Source organism: Leptosomus discolor, chromosome 9 (assembly GCF_034619465.1).
Source record: "Leptosomus discolor isolate bLepDis1 chromosome 9, bLepDis1.hap2, whole genome shotgun sequence".
Taxonomy (NCBI): Eukaryota; Metazoa; Chordata; class Aves; order Leptosomiformes; family Leptosomidae; genus Leptosomus; species Leptosomus discolor.
Genome location: NC_141399.1, coordinates 45,519,378 through 45,545,342, shown reverse-complemented (window position 1 = coordinate 45,545,342; position 25,965 = coordinate 45,519,378). Strand labels below are relative to the sequence as shown.

The following is a 25,965-nucleotide window of genomic DNA, read 5'->3' as shown; positions in this document are numbered from 1 at the left end:
ACAAAGATTTGAAAGAGCATCCGTTTGTTTCCAGGCTTTGCAGAATTCCCTGGATGTGGTCTAAATGTGACTATTAAACCAAACAACTATTGTGGGCCATCAGCTAAAAATCTGACCTGTAAACACAGGTCTTGCTTATAAGCCCTCCTGTTTGGATGCAGCTGAGACCTCTCGCTGAAGTCTGTGATTCCACATACCACAGCAGAAGGATCCTGTCCCCGCTGGGGTTGATTTACTTGAATAAAACCAGCTGATAACTGGGGAACTTCAGGCGGTCCATCACAAGCTGTTCACTGCTCTTAGCTCAGGGGCAACCACCTCTGCAAAAGAGTCCAGGAAGCGAACACAGATGGTACCAACTCCAGATGCCTGATTTTAATCTCCTGCAATTTTACTCAGACACCTGAAGATGCTGATCTTAACTCCAGCAGGAGATGAGGCATGTACGGAGAAAAAGAGCATCTCAAATCATCTAGGCAAGGACAGGAATAACTGAATGTGAATTTGATCAGAGAAAAGAAATCCAGTTCCCCTCTTAACAGTTGACCTGAGGCTTCTTGAGGAGCCCTAATCAACACTTGAGGTTAAGGAAGCTGGGAGTTTTCAGCCTCCAAACCAGTGACACAGGCCTACTGCCACCCTGCCAGCTACGGTGCACTCAGCTTACTCAGCATCAGGCTGAACCCAAACCTGTTTGTTTCTTATCCCCCCTCACGAGGTGGCACAACGCACACCGCTCCTGGTGCGTGCACTGGAACCAGAAACTCCAGGGCACCTACCGAACCCAAAGAAGTCTTCCAAGAAAACTCAGGAACCTTTGTTCAAACAGAGTGGAAGACTGACATTGGTGTAGTTGTTGTATTCCTTTCTTAAGCAGCCTGCCAGGGGGTATTTCCTGACTGTTCTGTTTCTTCTTTCAGCCTGCAGTACACAGTCTGGGTGCCATAGACCAGAGAGGGTGCAGCCTTACTGCTACGAGAAAAGCTACACGTCATGCTCTATTTTAATTCTAGCCTTCACAAAAATGATCTATGTATACACATAGGTCAAAATTAATTTCCTCATAAATTCCTACCTCCTATCAGCAATTAACTGTGCAGCATTTAACTTTGTTTCAGCTACCAGTCATGAGGTTTTAACTTGGTATACGTTCCTGCACTATTACATACTCATTTGGGATAAGAACCGGTCATTTAATTTTAAGAAATGAGGATAAAACTGAAAACTGCAAAACATTAAAGATACATTAGTTTACTACAAGTATCTGTGCTAAAACATCCTTTTAGAAAGTTATTTGCTAATGAATAATTATGGCATTTCTATAACCAGTGACACTTCCTGAAAGGATCAGTTAAGCCGGCGGCACTGACCCGAGTTTGAAAAGACTTCTCTGCCTGTAGATACAGTCGGAATGCTTTTCACAAAAACTGGCCGCTGAAAAACTGCTGTCATTCAGAGATACAGCTCAAAGAGAGTTCAAAAACCGCACGAGATATTTCAAGCATCGTTGAAGGCAAAAGTGGCACATTCCTGACCTGGCTACATGTCACTGCTCTTTGGAGGTTCTCCCCTTGACACAACCAAAGCTACAGTGTATGCTGAGATGCTCCGGTGACAGTTTTAGAAGCGGGTCCTGGGGGAACTACTTCCAGCTGATGTGACTGGGATTTTATGTGCACCTTACCCTGAGAGGATTTTCATTAAGGTAAGGAGGTTCTCCTTCCACCATTTCTATTGCCATGATCCCAAGTGACCAGATGTCCACTTTGGGGCCATACGCTTTTCTTGTCACCACTTCTGGTGCCATCCAGTAAGGAGTCCCGACCATTGTGCTCCGTTTACTCTGCTCAGGGGTGATTTGAGCACAGAAGCCAAAATCAGCTGAGGAGAAAAAAAAATGTGGTTAAAGGCAGCTTGAATTATGAAAGCAAGCAAAAGAAACCCCCACTGCATGCCTGAGAACACGTTGTTGAATCTGTCTGGAAAAGCGGCCGTGCTCTCTTTACTCAGTGCTGTAGCCAAGGAAATCCTTAAGTGGCCATTAAAAAACCCCTCAAGTTTCCTGCAGTGGCTTTTGTTTACTTGAAGCTTTAGACTGGACATCTCTCCTGCTGGAAGGGCCATACACAAACCAAAGCCACTCTTTACAACACCTTTTTCCTTTCTACCCCTCTCTGCACGTTGGAATGGGGCTCGCAGCTTGCAGCAGTGGTCAGTGCACTACCACAGGCATCGCTTTTGGGGAACTGGCAGTCAGTCAAAAGCAGCCCCATGCCACAGTCTGACCAAGAATACCTACTCAATTTGACAGATCCATCCATTCCCAGAAGAATATTGTCGCTTTTGATGTCTCTGTGAATCACTTGGTTTGAGTGAAGGAAATCCAGGGCTTGCAGGCACTGATAGATAACAAAGAAACATGGGGGTAAAAACTGATGACCTGATTTCATCACACAAGAAAGGAAAGGCTGCTAAAAGATTTAATTTCTAGAGGAATTGTGAGTAATGCCGGAAAATTGCGCCATCAAGAGGAACAGCTTGCTCCTTCAACACTGTTAAAATAATAACTTTCTAAATGAAGGCGTAACAGGTTTGGAAAGAGAAATGTCCATTACTGTCACAGAGTAGCCCCTGAAAGCGCAGACAGCAGGGCTGCTGCTGCACTCAGTGTGCTATCTCCATCCGTACGACAAACCATTGTTTGCCAAAATGAGAAAGTCCCTCCCTTCGGTATGAAGTGGATCACTGTTGGGTGGGCGGTTGCATGACAGAGGGTTTATTGTCAGGCTCTAGAGCAGATTTGGAAATAGCATGTCACTCTTTTTTCAGGAGTAAACACCTTTTTGGGTGGCATGCTATCCTTTTAAGCTGAGGACTGTGACAAATGAATCTCTACTTTTCTTTGCTGTTACTTTAAAATTGTGCCACCAGCATGTTTGCTTTTATGGGCAAGGAATGCAGGACAGACACGCTCCAGGCACGTGTTTAAATTTAGAGGCAGAGTTGAGAAGAGTAAAACTAAAAAAAAAAAAAAAAAAAGAGAAAAAAAAAGAGAAAATACAATAACAGTATTCAAGAGAGTAATGACAGGGTATAGTAAGCGCAGTGATACCGGCAGGGAGTTCACTTAAGGTGCTCTTTCTTCTCCATATTCTAAAAGCAACACAGAAACAAAGCTCTCAAGATGAAATCCCTCTTGTTCTTACCACCTGTTCAGAAATACCATCCTGGCCAGGGAAGAGGAAGCACACGCTAGATCCCTTACCTCCCTACAGACAGCTGCGATCTGTCCTTCATCCATACAGGTCTCCGTAACAACATCGGTTAAAGAGCCTCCGGCCAAGTATTCCATAACCACCCAGAGCTCATCGCCGACCAGGTAGCTGAAAGAAGAAAACAATGGCACTCAGGTGAACAGGCAGAGCTAAATAACCTCAGGAAAAAGACTGCACTTGGTTTTGGTTTCCAGGCCATTTCTAAATGAAGACAGACGAAAAGGACTGGACATTCCTTCTAGGCTATACGTACCTAGAAACTGTCCGGTCTAAACAAGAAAGGCAGGTAAGTGAAAAATTAGGTGTCTTAGATGGCAAGCAAGTGAAAAATGCAGTTTAGTACCAGCAAAGATAAATCTTGAACCAGGAGGTAGCACGTCAACTGGTTCATCATCTTAACACACCAATTCCAGGATCAGCTCCAGAAACAAGGCAACACAACTTTCATACTTGTCCACCGTAGGAGGGCGTGTACCACTGAGGACAGACATCGGTCAACAGTCTGGAAAACCTTACATAAAATACACTCAGAGACAACAAAAAACCCAGGCACAAAAAACCACGAAGGTAGTGAACTTACAGGCTGTTGTTTTAGTAAGATATGGCTGATCTGGGCTTTTGAAAACTGCCTTCAAACTATATATGCCAGAAAAGATTAATGCAGACAAAACACAATCTTCTCCCATAAATTTTATATGAGCAGATAAACAATAAAAGAGGTCAATTTTCTGCCAGAGACCAAAAGGGTTTTTAATCTTTGGCTTGCAGTACGTAAAGGAACATTCATGTGATTGTACCAGAACTACTTACCTGTCTAAATAGTTAACAATATTGGGGTTCTTATTTTCCCTCATGACCAGGATTTCATTAATAATTAGTTCCTTTTTTGGCTGTTGTTGGAGATTCATTTGCTTTATGGCCACCTAAAAGGACATGGAAAACCATTAATTTGAGCAGTCGGTTGCACGAGATCAGAATGAACATGGAGGGAGTGTTTTTGGAATGACGTAGCAGAGCTCTGCCAAGCTGTCCTGTTCCTAGACATAAGAGGTCAGCAACTCACACTACAACACCCTGTTTCTCTGCTAGCTCGGCTGCTACTTACAGGACACGTGGCCATGTATATTTTGATTGGTGAATCTGTAAAAATGGTCTTTAAACTATCAGCCACAAATCTCTAACAGCCCTCTCTGGACCTACATTCTTTTCAAATGCCTCAGTTTATCATCACTATTACTAGTCATGCACATTTTGCAAGCAGGAAGTGATTTTGTTACTGCAAAAACAAAACGGCTGGTAATGCTTCAGCAATTACGTGATTTTTTGATCATTATTTCAGCAACTGCTGTTATTCTTGACTGCATCACTGAAAGCAAACTCAAATGTACCTTCTGTATCAAATGCTGTACTAAAAAGATTCTTAAGGTTATGCAAAGAAAATATGATCCTAACACTTCCTAAGATCTTGAACTTTGATTTTGCAACTCTAAACACCATTCTTTCACACAGTTAAGATTTGCAATGCTTTTCCGCGTTTAAAAACAATAATCCATGTAACATGGTGCCAGCCGGGGAACAACAATACTTTGGAGAGCACCAACCTGTTCTGAAGACAGAGTAAGTAAAAAACCAATTCTCTTACAATTGGCCTTGACAGTGATGGCTGAAGCATCAGCCCAAGCACAGAGAGCACCAAGGCTCTAACTGATTCCAGGGGGACCAGCGCCTCCCCTCAGGAATTCGCAGGCACCTTTTCAGGCATTAATCAACCCCTCGGTGTAATGGTTGCTGGAGAGTGGAGAGCTGCAGCAAGCGCTCAGTTCCTGAGGCACAGAACCACGTGGTCCTTAAAGAGCTTTCCCCGAAAACCTGAAGACAGCACATGAGCTATGTTGCAGGCTGGCGCCAGTCTGTGCTTCAGAGGAACAGCAGCCTTGGCAGTAAAGATCTCCTGGCGATCCGAAAGCCCAGCCACAGTTCGCACCGGGGGGAAAAGCACTGAACACCTGCAAAATCTGCTGGGGCTGTTGACACTTACCTCTTGTCCCGTGGCAATGTCGATTGCTGTATAAACAGTTCCAGACGCCCTAGAGACAAAAGAGCAGTGAAGAAATGAGCAGTGGTTTAGACCCTGTAAGTGAAAGCCCTGACAGGAGATCTCTGCTGCCTCTAGTGTTTCTAAAACACCTTGGTTCCTGCACTCCCTCAGCCAGCAGCGCACAGTGCAGCAGCCCACCAGCCCCCTTTATCCAAGAGAAAACTGATGTCCAACATGAAGAGAAAGGGCTGGTGCTAATCTCCAATGTTCATACTAAATAATTTTAGTTCAAAACTGAAGGGCGGGGTGTCTACAAAAACGGGAAAATAATATATTTAAATCTTTTCCCATTTTCTCCAGTTTTGCTCTGTTGGGCTTTAGTTTTTCCTCTTCTTTTTTTTTCCTTTTTTTTGGTGAGTGGGTGTGGTTTCTTTCCAGAGAATGTAATGCACACACAGTCTAGTTGTGCCTTCTCAGACCTCTTATTTGGATCTATCTGCAAAACTCAGGCAACACCATGCAGTCATTCTGAGAGCCCTGAATACGTGTGCCAGCCATTTGAGGAAAGGACCTAGACACAGCTTTCTCCAGCATGCAAGGAAACTATTCTCCAGTCACACCGCGAGGTCATAGCTAGAGCAGGTTACGGCACGTTTTATTTCACACACAAATGGAGAACTACACAAAACAGAGGATCCTTAGCTTCTCTGTGTGTCTACGAGGCATCAGCAGCTGCTTGTGTTAGATGCACCAGACACGTTAAGGACTCTTCGTGGTGTCTACGTTTTGCTTCTGTCGCAGACATAGGTTGTGTTGTAAAGCCACCAGAAATAAACAGCACAGTCACCTGCAGACTAGTCAGTGTGGGGTTTTGTTTGCCATCTGCCTCTCCTTAAAAGAGGTTCTTCCCCTGTAATGATGCAAAGGGCTGGATAGGCCACGATCAGAGGAAACCCCTTTGGGTTTAAAAACAACTGCAGGCTTGTAAACCCTCATGGGGCTTTCTTCTGAGCTAAACCACAGGTTTACACTGCCATCATTTAAGAAGCCCCCATCTGCGTGGGCAGTGAGGCAAGGGAGAGCCAGGGTGGGAATTTTGAGAAGCAGGAACACGCATCCAGCAAGTGTCCCACTGACTGAAAATGCCAAAATCAGTTTGCTCATTTTTACATGATCCCTCAGCTTGTTTGTTCACCTGCAGGCTGAAATATTTCTGAAGCATTTTAATTCAGCAGTCACCAGAGACCGTGTGTCTGTGTCGAGAACAATGTTCTCATTGGGCATGCTATGTATTCTTTTAATATAAATGCAAATGCATTTTCCTACAACTAATTGTCGAGATTAATCCAATTTGTTTTCATAAAAAGCCAACACCACTTATTCAGACTTGCTAACGCTGTGCTGTACCTCCTAAGCAAAGTCCTGTCAGGGTTTATTTAAAAACAGCTATTTAAATTAGGATGCTTTTGGTATGCTCCAGGCTATCTGTGAGGAGTTTAGATAAAGGTGAGTAATTTAAGTAAAGCTGTGAAATAATTGCAAGGGCTCTGCAATTCTGCATTATGAACTTTTACTTGTAAGCAACTATAATGTCTGATCTGTATCTAACCTTTAAACACTTCTTGGGTTTAATGCAGTTAGGCAAGTACCAGGGCCCACAATTAGATCTGTGGTACTGTGATGCGGTGCAGTACAAGTTAAAAAAAAACAACCTGAACCCAGGCTGCTCATGGCTCCACACTAATTTGTCATTCTAGCAAGAGCTAACACTGCTTGAGTAAACACAGCCTCTTTATCAAGCACAAGTTAACTAAGTTTCCTCCACTGTCAGCAGCATTTTCAGTCCTCAATTGGAGACAGATGACAAACCAGAGATTCAGCACTGAAGCTGACCTGTTCTTCAGCACAGGCCTGGTGACTACTGTTCACTGCAAAGTGGCTGTAAAACCATCACACCCTTTATTAGCTTACCAGCTGCATCAAGCCACAAAGTGCTACGTGTCAGTCAAGTTGCTTTTCCTCAAAGTAAGACGTTGCTCTCTACCTGCCGTTCTCTGAGCAGCCACGTCTCTTGCTGCCGTGCAGCGCTCTCATTAGTAACTACTAAAAACCTACTTGCTTCCAACACTAATAGTGCCTTTGGCATAACTGTGCCGAAATCATGGCAAAGGCGGCCAGCTCAGGAACTGGCACCTGCATCAACTAAGCACATCAGCACCATCCAAGGCAGTGCATCTCAGCCCAGCCCTGCTGCAAAAAGACAACGCTAACCCCAGCCATGCAGCAGTCTGGTTCCTCCTGATCATCCTGTTTGATTACCTTTGTGATGATTTTTTTCTTTAGGATCTTTCCCCATCGCGGTAAATTGACCTGCGGCATTACAGTCCTGAGCTGGTTATGGCAGCACACTCACTCCTCTGTAAGAAGGGCATGCAATCTTCAGGCTGTACTAAAAGCCGAAGGCAATCAATTTAGATACCCTTTTAGGCCAGATATTAGCCTTGTCTTTCCACCAGTTGTTGAGGCAACTTTGTACAAGCTCACTCCTAGGACTGTCAAAATAAAAGATGGTGAGGGTGATGGTCATATTCTCACGGTGACAGCAATAATCTGCTTCACACGCATGCTTATTCTGACTCTCACTTCTTCGGCTGACACTTCTCTTTCAAGAGTCTGGCAAGCTCTAAGTGTCCGCTGACATTTTACAAATGACAATAAGAACCAAAACTTCGGGTAGAAAGCAAAGCTGGAAACTGAAAAGAGTTTTTATTCAATAAATGGAGCAGAAACACCTTCCCACAAGTGCCCTACCAAACAAGATATATCTATGATAAAGCCTGTCAGAGAAAGAGCATGAGCGTGCCTGGCTTTCTGCAGTATGTATCAGTTCTAGGTCAGCAGCATGCTACCCTGGGTTCAAACCTCACAAACAGTTAAGGCAGTAAAATGTCTCCTGATGTCAGTAAAAAGCTTCTGTCATACACTGACAGCAGCGTGATCCTAGTGCTACACAAATGGCACTAGCCCTCCTGGAATTACAACACAGCCCAGGAAACTTTGACCGAGCAGGGAGTCTGTCCACAATTAAAATGCAAGTCAGATACCTAATTTTGAGGTAATTTCTTTTGTTGTTGCCTCATCACATGGAAATATTTCAAATCAATCCTATTTACAGTAAGCAAAATTGGGCTTCAAAAGGGAATAGCGTGGTTGATTATTTTCAGTAAACTCCTAAAACCTGCCAGATCCACGAGTTCTCTGCCATCAGGCAGATGATGCATTTTCTCATCAAGTACTTTGTGCATCGACACTGTGTTTATTACTGAATTGTTGTTTTTCACTACCTCTGCTAGGAAAGAGAGCTTATTATTTCATCTCTAGTTTCAGTTTCTAAACTATGCCGTTATAAGCCTGATCACTGAACATTTTTCAAGCAAAATATGTGAAATAAATGTTATTGAGAGCTGTTATTTATCTGACAACTATCGGGTTGCAAGCTGCTCTTTCAGGCAATAAAGTTGTTTCTCCTTTCTCTAGCGTGGCCGTAGTATTTTGAGACATACAAAAATGATTTCTCCTAAGAAAATAAGCAAACGGGTGCCACAAACTTGAGGGACAGGAGATCTTCCAGGTCCTGCTCCTTGCCACAGCAGACAAGACACTGCCAGCATCAAGTATTCTTTGATGACGCCTTCTGACCACAGTTAAGAACTCTGATCAGTACGGAGAGACAGGAGAGTCTAAAACCAGTGTCTGAACACCTTGGGAGCTTGCCTGACTTCACGCTTGGTATTATACCAGCAAAATACCTGGCCCGTGTTTCTGTGTAAGTAACTGTGACTGGACTTACCCTTGCCCGATTTTTTCAAATCGAGTGTATTTCTTCTTAGGATCTCCCACGCTCACAATGCTCCCTGAAAGAAACAACATTAACAATGGAGATTCCGCCTTCCAGCAGGTCAGAAACGCAGCCCCACTCTCTGGGGCTGTGAGCCATTTGTAGGCAACGACAACAACACAAGCAGCTCCGCAGCACACAGAGAGTCTCCCCGAAGCCTGATTTTCTACAGTCCTTTGGAGAGTTACCTTGACAGGAAACCAAGAACATGGAGGAACATTCACAGGAGCCAGATATCAGAAAAGAACAAGTACCAATGCAAGTGTTTGCTGTCTAGAAACATTCATGAGCGCTGGAACAACAGAGCCTTCATTGTCTTAGGAATAAATAGTCTGTGCGACTCAACAGAAGGTTGAAGACTTCTGAAGATTAACTGCACCTTGGCTTCTGGAATCAATGTTTATGAACAGGTGCCACTTGCAGAACAGGAAGAATATTGCAAAGTGTTTCCAGGAGGGGATCTTCTCCATGTTTCAGTGGTTTGCCAAAAGAATGCCTTTATGTTTTTAAAGAATGGCATCTCCCGTTATAATCAATAATTACAGGTCTTTAAGAACTATGGCCCTTATAATTTATTACCAGGCTAAGTTCCTAAGACGACCTTGTTTGTGCCATTTTATGAACCACGCTGTTTGTCTCCAGCCTGACTTGGATCAGTGACCAGCATTTGACTCGCGCTCCCAACACTGCACACATGCTGACCTCCCCCAACAAGCACAGCCGTGCTGGACAACAGCAGCAGCAACGCTCCCCAGGCGCTCGTGTCACCCAGAGCTGCACAAACCAGATGCTGATCATTTCAGGGGTGCAGGGGAGGCGAGTCAGAAGCCAGGCCAGACGGGCTGCTGCCGCCTCCCGGCAGCTCTGCGCTGCGGCAGGGCAAGGCAGGGCCAGCGTGTCCAGCACAGGGCGTGGGACAGGCTGGGTCCATCAGCTACTGTACAGCTCATCTGCCACTGACGGCCAAAAGTAAAGCGTGCACGGCCTGATGGCTTCTGGCCCGCTCGGAGGTGCGGGCAGTCTGACCAGGAAGGAAAGCAAGCAGTCATTACAATATTGTGTTTGTGTTGAGTGAAAGAGCCAAAATCTCATAAACTCAAACAAATCTGAAGGAATAGTTAAAAAAACCACAATCTTGCTTTCTCTGGGCTGGTAGTTTCCTAGATAAAATACAAAAAACGAAGCCTAAGGTGATGGCTCAATGCAAATGACTTCTAAAGATTTAACTTGGAACATACATCACTGAAATACTTTAAGAAGATTAGTTCAGGAGGAAGACTTCCAATGTTTCACAGCATATTTTGTTTCACTGATCTGGCAACATTCCTGTATCACTAATACAAACACATGCTTATTTGTTCACTCATGCATCCAAAACAAAACTAGGTGATGCACCATTCACTGTAAGTAGGAACAAACACCTCTATCCCCTGTCCAGGCCATTTCTTTGGAGCAGAGGGCTTTAGCATCCAAATGGGCATCTGACTGGATGCCTAGCCAGGAATCCTGCCTGCCAGCACGGCAAGACGACGGGGCATCCCCACCACCTGGTACACTCCCTGTAAAATAATTTTGCTGGCCTTGGCAGGATCGCTAATGGGAGCTGCAGGAGAAGAGGCTTCCTTTGCCCTGCGGTCCTCGCTGCCCCCAGCCGGCACTCCAGGAACGCCAGCCAGTGCCCACTGCTGACGGCAGTGCGAGCGCCTGGCTGCTGAGCACGCCCACAGGGTCTCAAGTGGCTGAAGTGGTCCTGCCCCACTGTGCCAGTCTGCAAGAGGCAGAGTAACAGGTTCGTCTGGAGTCCAAGCCATGTCATGCTTTCAGCACCTGGTCAACTTCACCTCACTGAAACGTCTAGCGTAAGACAACGCTTTTGTTCTGCTTCTCTATAGTGGGTCTCCACTATAAAATAACTCTTCAGTCAAGAAGAATATGACCAGTAGACCCTGGGACTCCCTTTTAACTGACTAGAAGAAAGGATGCGAGATGAGAAAGCCTACCCTCCTGCTCACATTGCTGAGCTTAACCATCCCCCAGACAGGGATCCCCATGAGACTCTGCAGCACTAAACCAAACACTGCCATAATCCTGTGCTGGGCTGGACAAGAGGAAAAACTGTGCTGCCGGTGTCTGGCTAGGTGCTATTTTCAGCTAGTTAATGGAACTGTGTGTCTATCAGAACAGATATCAGAAGTTCACGGAAGTTTGTATTAGAAAAGAATAAAGAAAAAGACTGCAGAACAAATATTTTGAAAAAGAATTTTCCAAATTTGCCCCTGATTTTGCTGTTCAGGTTTCCGGAGTGTTTCCTCAAAACTTGAGTAGCTGCTTTCACAAGTTAGTTGTTTGTGGCTGGTTTCCTGTTCTTAAGTCGATACGTATCAAATATGGCAGCACTAAAACCAAAACCACCAAAGTGACTGGGATGCAGCACCAGTTCAGAGAAGCACTCCCAACTCTGGACAAAAGATAAACTTATCAGCTATTTTGATGTCTTTAAGCACCTTCCTTTATCAAGTGGATATTAAGTGGATAAGAAAGCAGAATTGGGCCATTTCTACTTTATAATTGCAGTGGAACATATTCATGATTTCATTACAGACAGAATTCTGTTTGATCTTATCTCAATATTACAGGCTTTACTCCCTAGTAAAACTTGTAATGAAAGTGGCTCTAGAAAAACCCAAGTTATTTCATGCAGAAAAGAATTATGAAAACAATTTGAGATAAAAGAGAGCAGGGGACATCTTCCTAAAAGTAGTATAAAATCAATTGTGGGGGAAGTAGGCAAGGTGGAGAAGTCACACAAGCTAAAACAAAATCAAAACAGAAAAAAACAACCATCACATGTGCTTAAATACAATTAGCCCAGGACTGTACCAAAAAAGCATCACCCCCGTTTTCATATAGCTTCAAGAACGCACAAAAAGATTTTCATCATCCACATCACAATCTGCCCAAGGCAGACCTTCAGACCTTGCTCACTTGGCATCAAATTCTTAAGAACGAAAAAGCATGAAAGCATGTAACATTTCAAAGATATAACCCACAATAACTCAAGGGCTTAGTCCTAATTCAGCATACACAGCAGCTTGAATAAATGACATGCATATTTACGTTCAGTTATGCAGAGTACCTGCAGATACCATGGAGGAAGCCTGCTTCAAACATTTAGCCTCAGTTGAAGATGCTGTAATTCCTCCCTTTATAAGCTGACATACCTGCAAGTAACTATCTGCTCTGGAATTTATTTCATTGTGCCCTCAGCTAAAGCTATTGAATTTAGCCCTTGGATACTTCCTAATGGCACTGAGATTCAGTTCTTTATAGTCCTGTCAACCTGTAAGGGTGCAGAGAACCCTACACAAGTACCTGAAATCTCGCAGCTAAGGAAGGCTTCAGCCTCTGCAGTCACACCAGCCATCAGTGGCAGGGCAGGGACAACAGAAAGGTTTGGTGTAGCACAACAACGACCACTGAGAACTGCTGTGAAGAAGCCACAGCCCAACTGCACCCCTTTACAAGCTGTTGTCCCCATTAAAGACAGAAAGTCATTGGCTTTGAGATCACACACAAGGAGGTGTATCTCAATCTACTTTTTGTCCTAACAGTTAATGGCAGACACAGAATAAACTGGGCTATGTTATGAATCCAAAAATTTATCATCTGAGAACACAGCACTGGCAGTTATTAAGTGCATGAAGCAGATGAAATTGGTTGTACTGCAGAATCGCAAAGGGCTTGATGTCTTTTCCTAAAGTATGACCTACAGAGGGCTTTGGGGCCAACGGTTAGGATTTTAATAATATTAACAGGCTGGAAATGAGCTATGACAAAGTGCCACGTATCTGAAGGACATACAGTGGATGTGCTGCAGGCGGCCTCCTGAGAAACACTTGCAGTGCAGTTTTACCTGAGCATGCCGCACAGCTGTGTCTCCAACACATCTTTATAAGCATAAAGTAAGAATAAAAAAGTGGGGATTTCTTCTGTTAGGGAACACTGAAAACACCTCTTCTTCTCTATCCATGGTGTCAACTGATGTTCTTTCAAAGGAATTCTCTCTGACAAAAACATAGAATTCTTACAAAAATGAACTCCGATATACTAGTAGTAGTAACAGCAATCATAAAAATGACACCAATAGAATATCTGGGGCAGGGGAGCGCCTTGAGGCTTAAAAGAATCAGCTTAGTGCTGTAGTTGTCCAAGGGTTTAAAAAAACCAAACCAAACCAAACCAAACCCCAACACAAAAACACAACACCAAAAAATCCCAAACCAAAACCCCAGCAGACTTCTGCAAAGTGTTTTGCTCCAAGGACGGGTGAGAATCAGGAGTCTAAAGACAATTGAGGAACCTAAATATTCTGCTCCATTTGGCCATTAGCACACAGGAGTTCACCAGGTCATTCACTAGGTCACAGCCTTCTCTGCTCAACCAGAAACAAACTCTGCTTTTGCCTTTAGCCTAGAAGGCAGCTCAGGCAAAGCCAACCCTGTCACAGCTACCCTCGGTGGCAGAAGCAATGCCCAGAGTGCTCTCTTGCTTCCTCTTAAGCACAGGAACAGTTTGTGCAGGGAGTCGAGTCTCTGTGACACTAAACTGAGGATGACCATTGAGTACCTATAACCCCGAGACGCGCACACAGCGTACACAGCTTTATCAGACAAGAAATACAGAATACGTACTCAGTTTCTCTAGGATCTCCTCATCTGTCATTTTGGATTTTTTTCGCTGCCGGTCCGTGTTTCTGTACAAAGTGTTTGTGTTTGAGTTTTCAGGCTGAGGAGTGGTGGCTTCCTTAGCTGGTGCTGGTGCAGCAGCAGGTTCAATTACAGAGCGCGTGTAGATCTGTGACAAGAAAGTATTTTGTGTCAGAAAAGTGGCTTGCAGACATGCCCTGAGATCCTATTTTACATGCAAACCCTTAGGAAGATCCTGTCTGCCCCATCCAGGGCTCTTAGAAAATTTCTGGTTTTGCCGTCCCCTTCTCAAACTCAACAGGCAAACATGAAAGGCTGGTTTTACACAAGTTCATGGCCAGTTTCATTTTCAATTTTCATTGATTTTCGGAAAGATGCCCGAAACAATGAATTTACTGCGTTATAAGAAGAGAGAAATAGATCTGACCAGGGCCCCAGAGCCTTGCTCCTCCATGCTCATGTGTTTTCAGGGGTAACAAAACAACGCTTTAGTTGGTACCCAAGTGTCCGAATAGAAGCAGGAAGCATCTCCCTTTTCTGATCACAGCGGTGGAACTGACTTCTCAGCAGGATTTCAAGCCTTAGGGAGTGGCCGTTTGGAACTGCGTTCCGGTCCTTCACAGACCTCCCTTCTCTGCACAAGGCAGAGCTGTGGAGGGTTCTCCTCACCAAACTGCAGCCATGGAAAAGCTAAGGGGTGTGTCAGTGACTCAGGTGAAGCCCTAGGTCATGGGAGGACTCCAGCCCGTCCATCCGTCAGCGGCAAATGCTGTCTGATCAGAAACACGCAGCTCTGAATTACACCCCCTGCAGCGCTAACCAAAGCTGGGACTTACTGATTTTGTATGTTCAGGCCGTGGTGCAATAACAGGTGGAGGTTCATTGTCATCTTCCTCCTCTTCATCATCTTCATCCTCTTCTTCAGAAACAGAGGGAGCTAGCGGGGGTTCTGATGCTGTTTTTGTGCTCTGTGGACAGACAGCAGCATGAGTGACAGCCACCACTTTGGCACTTCAGAGGTTTGAGAACCACACAAAACTTTAGTCTGCTCAGACACCAGCAACCAATCTAGACACGTCTGTAGTCCTACAGGCCTCAGTGCTAAGTTCCACACGGCACAACACGATTTAAAGGTTACAAATTACTGGGCGGTTTCGTTCATTCGCCTTGGTGCTGTTTGTGTTTGCTACAAACAACTACATCATTCCCGGCCTTAGTTAGAGTCTAATTTCACAAATGTAATGCTCGAGTACATCACTAGGAACCACATCTGCTCGCTGGTGAATTGCTTTAGCATTGGGTGCGCAGAAACGGTAACGTTAACCAGAAGCTGACAGCTGTCCACTGGCCAGGTTAATTCACACACTTCAAAGTGCAAGGCCTCCTCCATCATCTTGGTGGGAATCGCGTTTTGGAGAGAAAGGCTGTTTGTCTCTCTACTAATTCACCCGAGGGGTAATCGTGTTGCCTGTTCCCACAGCGCTGAATTTCCCTGTTCAGCAGCTCCTTTTGCAGCACCATCCTCCTCTTCACCCAATCAGAAGTGAACACATTGATCTCTCCACTCTTCGCCCGGAGCCCAGAGTGAATGCAGCCCTCTCAGCAGCAAGGTGCACTACGCCGCCCTGCCCGGGGCTGCCAGGCAGGCATCCCGACTGCTCACCCAGCCTCCCCTTACAGGCATTGGAGAATAAAACCCAACTTTTAAAGGGAAATGGTGAAACAGGCTGCTAATCTGGCCAACGCCGGGAATGATACGTCAGACGTTCTAAACGCCAGTTTAAGGGCCAACGCTCTCAAGCAAAGGATGCCCTAAAGGGAAGGTGAGTGTTTCTTTGTCATATCTTACATCAGTGTACAGCTCTCTATGCATCATGAGCGCTATGCTGACAGAAGGGGATCAAGGGCAAACTAAAGGAGGGAATAATCATATTTCTGTTATGTCCAATTCTTAGAACTATTTCTTCCACTGGGCTCCCTGCTTGGTCCGACAGCACTCAATTGTGCAGCTAGAACATACACAACGCCATAGTCTTTAGTGCCAGACTCCCGTTAAGGAGTGGAACAAAATTAAAAGTCCTTCCAAGGACTGCTCAATCCTGTCAGAGCGCCCTTCTCCCTGCACTGTAACACTCAACCAGCACGCTCCGAGTCGGTAACTTGCGAAAGCTGACATCTTGACTGTCTCACCACCGTCTACGTCTGCTAGAACAAACTACCACAGCATCCGCCAATGTGCCCGTACCCACTGGAAAAGCTATGGGGAAGGCTTAGGGTGCTCTGGTGAACCCCAAACTTCCTTTTAAAATTGGGGTTTATAAGACGATGAAATTGGCATCAATTGAAAATCTGAAGTGTGAATATTCACAGATGATTTTCACTTTGTTACACACACTCTCTGCTGTTTAATTGCAAACCTAAAATTATGTTGCTTAACACTTGAAAATAAAGGCCAAATCCTCATTCAGTCATTTGCTATTTAATGCACTAACATTAACACTAATAAATCTGGTCAATATTCATGTGGAGGTCATGACTACATCTCTGGGATTGCTATGGCAATCCAGTACTCATTAGAGTGGATGATTATTTAAAACATTCTTTCAATGGCTCCAGTGAGTTACGTATCAATTCTAACCTTATTTATATTCAGCTCCACATCCAGCTGTACTAAGGATAAATCATAAAATGTAAGAGAAAAGCTGTTAAAACTAAATTAAAATGGGCTAATTAGACAGAAATGAATACTGTTGTGAATTATATATTCGACCATGCCTGAGAACAGCAAGCAATCTTCCGTCTGCAGAAACAGACTTCCACCTCTTTAAAAGGCCTTGAACAGAAAATTAAAAAACAGCCAGCAAACCCTTTTCTGCTGCTGCAAAGGCAAGAAGATGTATTTTCTTTCAGCCTACAAGGCTGGCACTCTATCACAAAAGGCAACGCTCACAGCTCGCTCCACAGTTCCTAAACGCTAGGCAAGTAAAAGGTAACTTTCACACTTACCGAAGGATGGGCTTCTATGTATCCACGGGCGCTTTTATCTGCAATGGGCAAGGGAAAATTAACCAGATGCTGTTATAAAACTGCCTGTTGTGGGGAGTCCCACAAAACACGTAAATCCAAACAGATCGCATTTTTCGTCCACAACAGCCCTCTGGCAGCAATAGTTATTTTACATTGCAAGCAAGAGAGCAGGACAATATACCAGGTTATTCTTTTTCTACAGTTTCTTAGGTCTATTTTTTGGCCCTTTTTTTGCCCCCAGTCAAACAGAAACTTGCTGAAGAAAACACAAATTGCTCTATTACAGTCAATGCTTCTGTTCTGCCCAAGAGCTACCGCAGCCTTTTTTGGTAGAACGGTTTGGGCTGGAAGGCACCTTAAAGGCCACCCAGCTCCAACCCCCTGCCATGGGCAGGGACACCTTCCACTAGAGCCGGTTGCTCCAAGCCCCATCCAGCCTGGCCTTGACCACTGCCAGGGAGGGGGCAGCCACAGCTGCTCTGGGCAACCTGTGCCAGTGCCTCACCACCCTCCCAGGGAAGGATTTCTTCCTCATCTCTAACCTAAATCTCCCCTCTTTCAGTTTGGAACCGTTACCCCTCGTCCTGACAAAGAGTCCCTCCCCACCTTTCCTGCAGCCCCCCTTTAAGTACTGGAAGGTCACTAGGAGGTCTCCCCGGAGCCTTCTCTTCTCCAGGCTGAACAAGCCCAACTCTCTCAGCCTGTCCTCGCAGGGGAGGTGCTCCAGCCCCTGATCATCTTTGTGGCCTGCTCTGGACCGCTCAAGCAGGTCCATGTCTTTGTTGCGTTGGGGGCCCCAGAGCTGGACACAGCACTGGGCCATATAATTTAAACTATGTATTTACTTTGAAGGGTTGGACTAGATGATCATCGAGGTCCCTTCCAACTCGGTATTCTATGATTCTATTGTTTCAGGAGCATTCCAAAAGTGGAGTTTTCTAAGGTTGCTTCTTGACCACTTGAACGTCGAACGTCCGTCTGACTCCTCTCGGGGCCTGACACCCCCTTTTTCCCAGCGAGATGTCGACTTACCTCCTGATGTAAAGCTCATGTATTTCTGGTTGTTAACTGTCTCTTTGGAATCATAAAATTTGAGGACATCTAGAACAGCTTGTGGGTTCTTCTTCTGCTCCAGTTTTGTTATGTTGGAGGTCTGCAGTAGCCTGGCCCACTGCTCTGGAATGCCCTGTAGATGTCAACGGGAAAGAATCAGCATTTAGAATAATGAACAGCTGCAGCCTCACAGACCTTTACCAAGATCCCATGCTACCTGTAAGATTACTTTCGGAAACTTTGATTGACACCTTACAATTCAAATTAGGAGCTTAGACATTAGATGCAATCATTCTCTTCTCTACCAAAATAGAGAGCTAAAACCAGGATCCAACTTTAAAAAGAAAAGAAAGTTATGACTGTGATAGGAAAAAAAGGCCATGACACTCATCTTTAAATCAACTCTCCTCTTCCCATGGAATAATGATTTAAGGCTTAGCTGGTTTTCCTGGTGATTCAGTGCAGACACAACATGACTGTTCTATACTTGTGGACAACACCGTGCATTTTAGGAGCTTTACACTGGATTTTTAATGCTTAATAACACAAACACATCTTGCTGCAATGACCCCTGCTGTCGGATTAAAAGGGAAACCCCACCCTGGTACAATTCGTTTTCAGCACACCAGGGAACGTGGCGGGGTTAAGAATCCGCATGGAAATTCTCAGAATCCTCACACTGAGTCCTACCACCGCTGCTAAGGATGTCTCTCTTTCGAGCTCCCGTAGCTCTCTAGGTTCGCTACTGTAAAGATGCAGAAACTGGGGACTCGGAAAATGGGCTGAGAGTGCCAAAGCCTTGCATGAATTCTGGGACGTCTTACGAGTGAGGGTGGCATTTGAACACTGACCCCATCGCTGAAAGCTGCATCTCGGTGTTGAAATTATATTGATGACAAATTGCTTTAAATATCCAGTATAATTTCCTAAATTTGAAAGCCTGTCATTTTCCCCATACACTGCACAGCCAACACGTACCAGCGAATTGCAGGGCTTACTGAATGAAAAGCTACACCTGAAGTACATTTCAACTCAGCCTTGGTGCCACCCCAGTCTAGGTTAACACTTTAATATAGTGTCTTCCTAAGAAGTTCTCCACAAAGCAATGTGTGACATGGGCCTCCAAAATTTAGGATTAATGAAAAAAAAAGTGGGATAAGCCAAGCAACAAATCTACTGCACACACATCAACCTGCCGCTGCAGTGCTATGACATCTCAAAGAAGCATTTTGATGCAAGATTCTTTTGGGCCTGTGACGCACCTCTGGGAGCTTCCCTGTGCACATCTGTGAGCCATAGAGATCTGGCTGCAATGGATGTAAATAAAGAAAGAAAAGAAAGTTAAAACAGAATGTGGGACAACTTAGAAGGTGGTAGGAGGAAACCAATGGGCCAAAATGGGGAAATCCCATCTAAAGTGGGAGTCATGAGGTAGATACCAAACAGGTTAGGTGGTGGACAGGCTACAGGAAGGCAGGCTTAGGAAAACAGAAATATCACAACTGTTCCAAAGTTTGGAAGCATCATTCCCCTTCCTCTCATTTTTAAACCAGTTATTCTCTCCCTCCTAAAAATACATGACTGAGGATTAATAGTTAAGTGACTGTAAAAATTACCCAGGATTTCTTTTTTTTAATAATAGGGGCTTTTGCTGTTTGTCTAGCTTTGAAAGCCAGGTTAGCATTTTTGAATGGCTCTACACAAGTTTTTTCCAATGGTTCTCCAGCCCCAAGCTCACAATTGGCCAGTGCATGAATCAACAAAGTGCAGTGGAGAAAGTAGCTGGTCAAAGTTGGATTTCATACTGGCAGATTGTGTACTGTCACAACGCAAGTAATCTATGTGTGTCAGACTGAAAATCAGGACAATTCTAAAAAAATGCCCCATTAGATTAATAACGTGCAACTTCTTCGGATCTATAGCCACCTTCTCCCACTTGCTAATGTCATAATCTTGAAACTTTAAAAGTTTGGTGGGTGACCATATTTTGTTCTAGACTGGGGATCAGGAAACTGTTTCAAAAATGCATGCCTTACAAAATGCACTCCCCAAAGCCCTGCAAACCACACTTCTTCCTCCATTCAGAGAAGGCGACGGTTTCTTCAAAAGAAATCAACATAAAGCTCCAGCAGCATGCTCCCACCCAATAGTTTCCAATCAATTTTATTTTGAGCCTTTGAAGCGCCACTTCTTAGCAAATGTGGTTGCTCCAAGCACAGTGAAATGGAGATATAACACATTCACGACCAACAACACAGCTTAGTGCTCAAGCCTGAAAGCTGAAACTCAGGAGTCCATGCAACTTTGATTTGAGATGCAACTAACAGCAACCAGGTAATGCAGCTGGTGGGTGACTGTTAGGTGTCAGAAAATGGCCCAATGCATTGCACATAACCAGTTGAGCAGACGCTCTTAGCATGCCAACTGTAATTAAATTTGAAAGAAAAAAACCATATATTTGCACATTTATTGGACATTCCCATGGCACTTCCAAACTTTTGAAAGAGACAGTGTGATCACTAGACAGTGGGAATATTTTTACATGATATGGCTAGTGGCAGTCCCTTCAGCAGGACATACTTACCACATAACTACCCAGCTGATACACTGGTGGAATCCAGGTTGGGACAAATCAAACATGCCTGATGTAATGTGTAACATAATGCTTGCATCTGGGAGTAGTTGGGAGCTGATAGCTAGTTCTTAATGGTGCAAAAATCCCCTTGCTTTGACTGACATTTTACTCTACTAAGGACTGCAGTGTTAAGTCCTGTGCTGGCAAGCTGTACAGGGGAAGTCGTCTGTGCCTTTGGTTTGTTTTGAATTGGTTAGAGCCTTCTCAAACTGCGGGGCTGCACTTCCACATTTTAGGAATGAAGGTTACTGTAGAAATATCATATAATTGTGAAACAGCAACCATCTTATGTCCACTGTTTTGAACTGGGAAAAAGATACTAAAAAGAAATGTGCTACAGTGATAAAGCTGTACGCATTTAACCATGTACAATTGCTTTGTTCTGTAAAAGGCCAGGACCTGTGCTGGTGGCATCTAACACATAAAAACAAACAAAAAAAAGATCTCTGATTAGCTAGAGACTGTTTTGACACACTGGATGATAATAATAACAACATTCAAACGGTGATCTCTGAAGTACTGATAAAGGGCGCTTGTGCTTAGAACTCAACTGTGTTAACCAAAATGTCCCTCCTTTTTGTTCCAGCTGGGACGGACATGAAACTAACTGGGATCCTCACCACCAGTCAGTCTACAAGAGAACACGATTGTGACCCATCGCGTTTTCATAGAGCCAGAAGGAAAAAGTCTGAAGCACAGGGTAGAAATAAAGGCAGAGGGCTGAAAGGAAGAACAAATATAGACTAGGAACAGCTGAACATTCAGTGGGGAAAGGAGGGAAAGGAGGGAAAGGAGGGAAAGGAGGGAAAGGAGGGAAAGGAGGGAAAGGAGGGAAGGAATGGGAGACAGACAGGAAGAAGGGATGTAAACACAAAAGGGAGAAAACAAAAGCAGAAAGTATCAGAATATATACGATGATACCAAGATAAAGAGAATGGTGCTGAAGATTAACCTGAACAATAAAGTGGCCACAGGGAGAGATAGAGTGGAAAAAAAGAGGAAATATCAAGACAGATACCAGGGAAAACACATTTTTAAAAGCTTTATGCTAAGTTTCTGATCAAAAATGACCACATCCAGGCTTTTTAAATGAGCATTTAATCAAGCCCTAGGGTTTGGCACAGAACAAATTTTGAAGTAAGATTTTGTAAATGACATCTATTTTAAAAAGGCTAATTAACTACTCCACATATTTTAAATGTAGCTGTATTTCCTAATTACTAAGGATAATTCAATTTCACTATTCCTTTGAAGACATGCTGTCATTAAATGTGCCTTTTTTTCCCTTCTATTGTTACTATTACTATTGCTACTGCTACTGTAGTATACAGAAAGTTTCCAGCTTTCTGAAATGTTTTTGAGAAACAGAAGTAGCAACCAAAGTAAAAAATCATGAAAAAAATCACACTTAGGGCTCATAATCTGAAAACCAACCATCCTTTGTCCAGGCAAATGATTTGTCCCATCCTGTTTGGTGTATGCAGCCTGTCAGCACTAGCACGCTTTACAATTTGACACACGGTGGTAACACAGTCTGACCACTTAGCTCACAGGTACTACTGATGTACAGAGTTGCTAATGCTTCCTCTCACCTCCACAGCTCAACCAAATGTAAACTTACTGCCATCTCAGCTTTAAGGATTAATGGTTTCAACACCTAACTAGTAGTCTGAGAGAAAATGCTTTGAAGCCCCCTGCACACTTCAAGGAGCTTCTATCAGACTAATTTTTCCCAACATTTCATACACTGCCATGAAGGAAGTAGAAAAAGCTGACTGCTATTTTATTAATACATAAAGGCTAGAAATGTGTCTGATCACCTAGTCTATGGATGTATTTTGAAGGATATTAAATTAAAATGAATGGATTTCCACAATGCTGCCGCTTTCTGGGTGTCTCCAAGGGCTGTCTGCAGAGCAGCTGAACTTTACTCTTTCGGGCTGATTGTTTACAGCAAGACATACACTATGCACGTATGTGTGGGGGTTTTGTGCTTTTCCAAAGACACTGAATAACCAACCCCTGTAGCAGCTTGTGGGACTGACAAAATCATACACCTACATTCTTCCTAGTTTTCACTTTCCAAAGACACTGCTGACAATCCTTGGAGAAAAAAAAAAGCAGCCTGAATCAGAAGTAAAACACTCCAAATCCTAAGCCCAACAAATAAAAGTCTCTCTTCACAGCCTGGCTCCTGTCATCTGATGTTTCTGGCAACAGGAGGTTATTTTACCATCAAGAAACTAGAAGCTCTGGTAAGCACACAATACAGCAGCTACTTACTGTGAATTCTCCTGTGACGGCATCAAATCCCACATGGATGGTATGTTCAAAGTCTGAAGGAAGAGAGATCTCAGGACGTTCTTTCTCCTTCTTCTTGTTGGCTAGAGGCAAAATGTTAACATGCACTTATTTTCTGCACAGCTTTTCATTCAGAAATTTTCACAATTAGGTGTGCTCAGAATAGTATTTTAGAAGTGGAAACCAAATCAATTAATGTCCATCTTACTTGACAAACGGACCCGAGCTAATACACCACCAGCCTGCCAACCCCTGTTTGGGAAGGTCTAGAAGGTGTTACTTCATTTTCCTTCCAATCAGCGTCACAGCTGCCAAAGCAAGCTGTTCATGAAGTAGCCTTCTTAGGCTATCTCTAACCAGCATGATTTCTATTATCAGTACATTTTTTCACCAAGTTTTCATATCCAGCAACTAACTCCTGTCCAACTTCGCTCTGTGGGTTCCTGCAGAAGTAAAGCACCCAGGACACGCACGTGACTGTTTGCACGTGTGTCTTATCTCCAACATGCTTTGAACCTGTTGTCAGACTCAGCCAAATCAGAGAGGAGAGGTTTTTTAAGATAACCAGGCTCCTACAAGTTCTGTGAAAACAGGCAGCTCAGGAGAAGACAAAGATCCAATTCCTGCCTCCTCTCTTCTGTATTAGAAACCACAGAATCTGCACAGCAACAAGATCCCATAAATGCCATTGGAAAAGTTTCACTGGAGCTCTCAATTAACTAAGGCACCTAATCATAAAACCCAGGCTTTATTAGTCTCCAGGAATTCCTTGTTTTTAAATCACTCCACTAGTATTCCCAGAGTGTGGAGTATCTTATTGAAGGAGACAGATTTGGAAGTCAGTCAATCTGCATGTTTCTCATCTCCCTCCTATTTTAACAACTTGCCAAAGTAACATCCCTGTGCTTTTTACTATTGACAAATTCAGCAAGAATACTATTGATCCACTTCAGCCCACTTTCATTGACCCTGATAAAGAATGAGTGCAATAAAGGCTGAGAGAAGCTGCCTTCACTCTGATCCATCAAGAGTCCGTGTTCAACAGAGACTGTCTTCTCTGAGAAACGGTCACAATAACGCCAGTTCTGGACAACTCGCAAACTCAGCATAAACCCACATTCAAACATCTATCCTGCTGGTGGGTACCTCCAATATTTGGCTTCCCTGGAGAACCAGCATGCTCCAAGACTAAGCACCACATGGTTGAATAATACAGTACAGAGCTGTCTGTAGGATCTTCTCTAGTGCCAGCAGTGTATCTCTAACAGTTGAGAGGGGAACTGCCATTCTACCAAATACATTTGTCATTTCAGTGGAAAAATTACAGAACAAATACTACAGAGCTCACTTGCAGTACACGAGAGTTATTAACACAAACTCAGGAACTGAGTCACGCTTAAAGCGCTCATGTAGAATACAAAAAAAATCACGTGATTTCACATCTTTAAAGAGAGTACTCTGCACCCCAGGGTCCCCCCTCTCCTCTGCTGCCCTCCTTATCAGTTTAAGGTGTGTCTGGTTTACACATCCTCATCGTGGTCCTGAGCAGGCTTGCTCTATAGATCTCATGTGACATGACTTCACGCTAACAGTTGTGAGAAACCCAGAGATATATGAGAGGTTTATACTGTGCCTCTCACAATGGGACTCCATATCAGGATCTCTAAAGGCCCGTGTATCACCCCTTATTAACGATAATATGAAAATGAATACAGGTGCCATAGTTACACATCAGCAGGAGAGAAAGGAGCAGGTCCTGTCTTTGCCTTCCGTATTCCCTCCGTGCAGCACCAGTGACAGCCATGCTATGCACATCAAAAACAGCTGGATGAAGACAATTTTGCCTGTGTCTTATTTCAAAAGCAAGTGTCCCCTTCTACCCTTATCAACCAGGATGGAGCTATGCGAAATCTATTTTCTGGTACATCAGTCTTCTAACACAAAGCACTACTATGCTCACGGACTTTTAATTAACATTTTCCCTCGATGTTTTACTATTACGTTTGCAGCTTCCTAAGTTTACCTAGGGGTCTCATCGAAGGGCTGAACTCGCTGTGTATCAGCACGCCGCCCAGCCTGGGTCTGTCTTTGCTTATAGACAGCAGCTCCACAAGGCCTCTCTTTGTGTACCTTTCTTATTGTACCTTACAGCCTCCTTTAGTTGGAAGATGCTCTGCTCTTCATAATTATAGTCTAGAGTACTTTGGATGTTTCTAATCCTTTCTCTGCATTGTTGCATTTATCCTCATTAAATAATTAACTGTCACCTTTTGTCTGTACTGCACACCCCGACACAATCTTAACTGACAAATTATTTTCATTTAGCATTCAGTAAAGATGGCAGCAATATATCAAATATAAATGCAAAGGCTATTCCTCTTCTTTTATCTCTAAGATGATGTTGTTTAATTTTCAGGATAGATGTTGCCAGTTACAAGACATCATCTCCATTCAGCATATATAACTCTTTACTGTAGATAATAAAACTGGCTTCTCCTACCTCATCATTTGCAAGCAAATGCAGTGAAAATTAGATTTAAAGGATCATCAAATTCAGCTCAAAGCAACAGTCAAATCTAGAAGCGAAATAAGGCATTACAGAAAATGTTCCATCAAAAGCTGCACTTTGTCCATTCTAGGCCTCTCCTGCCAGGGGGGCAAGTGTTCCACCAGCTCATTCCCTAAGATTTGCCTCATCTGCTTCACAGATCTCTGCCTACCAGACTGTGGATATAACGTCTATGGTCCAAATGCTGATAAACTATAAATTAAATACAGAATTAAACATCTCCTTGCAACACCCTCACCCCTCCCCAGCCTAAAAACTCTGATACTTCTGTCTGCGCCCTGCAACTCACATCACATGTTTTACGTAAGCTGGCAAAATTATACGAAAAGGCATGACTTCTTTGAAGCAATGGTTAACTGGATTCAAGAGTTTATACTGTACATTCCTATTTGATTTTCTCATAAATGCCCCTCAGAACACACTCCTGCCGCACAGCAGTTAGCCATAAGGGCCACCCACACTA

The 25,965-nt window shown here is 43.8% G+C and overlaps 1 protein-coding gene across 2 annotated transcripts in view; it reads right to left on the bottom strand.

The window, feature by feature from the left end:
* LOC147414926 (serine/threonine-protein kinase PAK 3) overlaps positions 1–25,965 on the bottom strand; it is a 33,789-nt gene that overhangs the window by 4,285 nt on the left and 3,539 nt on the right. The window contains exons 2-13 of one of the 2 annotated variants that reach the window (XM_086470337.1): positions 22,916–23,016; positions 19,260–19,304; positions 17,977–18,130; positions 16,924–16,961; positions 14,754–14,885; positions 13,903–14,065; positions 9,164–9,227; positions 5,314–5,362; positions 4,086–4,198; positions 3,266–3,383; positions 2,300–2,399; positions 1,685–1,881 (exon numbers count right to left, since the gene is read on the bottom strand). In XM_086470337.1, the coding sequence (XP_086326463.1) occupies positions 1,685–1,881; positions 2,300–2,399; positions 3,266–3,383; positions 4,086–4,198; positions 5,314–5,362; positions 9,164–9,227; positions 13,903–14,065; positions 14,754–14,885; positions 16,924–16,961; positions 17,977–18,130; positions 19,260–19,304; positions 22,916–23,016 (1,274 nt within the window). The remainder of the gene's footprint in view (positions 1–1,684; positions 1,882–2,299; positions 2,400–3,265; positions 3,384–4,085; positions 4,199–5,313; positions 5,363–9,163; positions 9,228–13,902; positions 14,066–14,753; positions 14,886–16,923; positions 16,962–17,976; positions 18,131–19,259; positions 19,305–22,915; positions 23,017–25,965) is intronic. The other variant, XM_086470338.1, reaches the window with a different exon arrangement.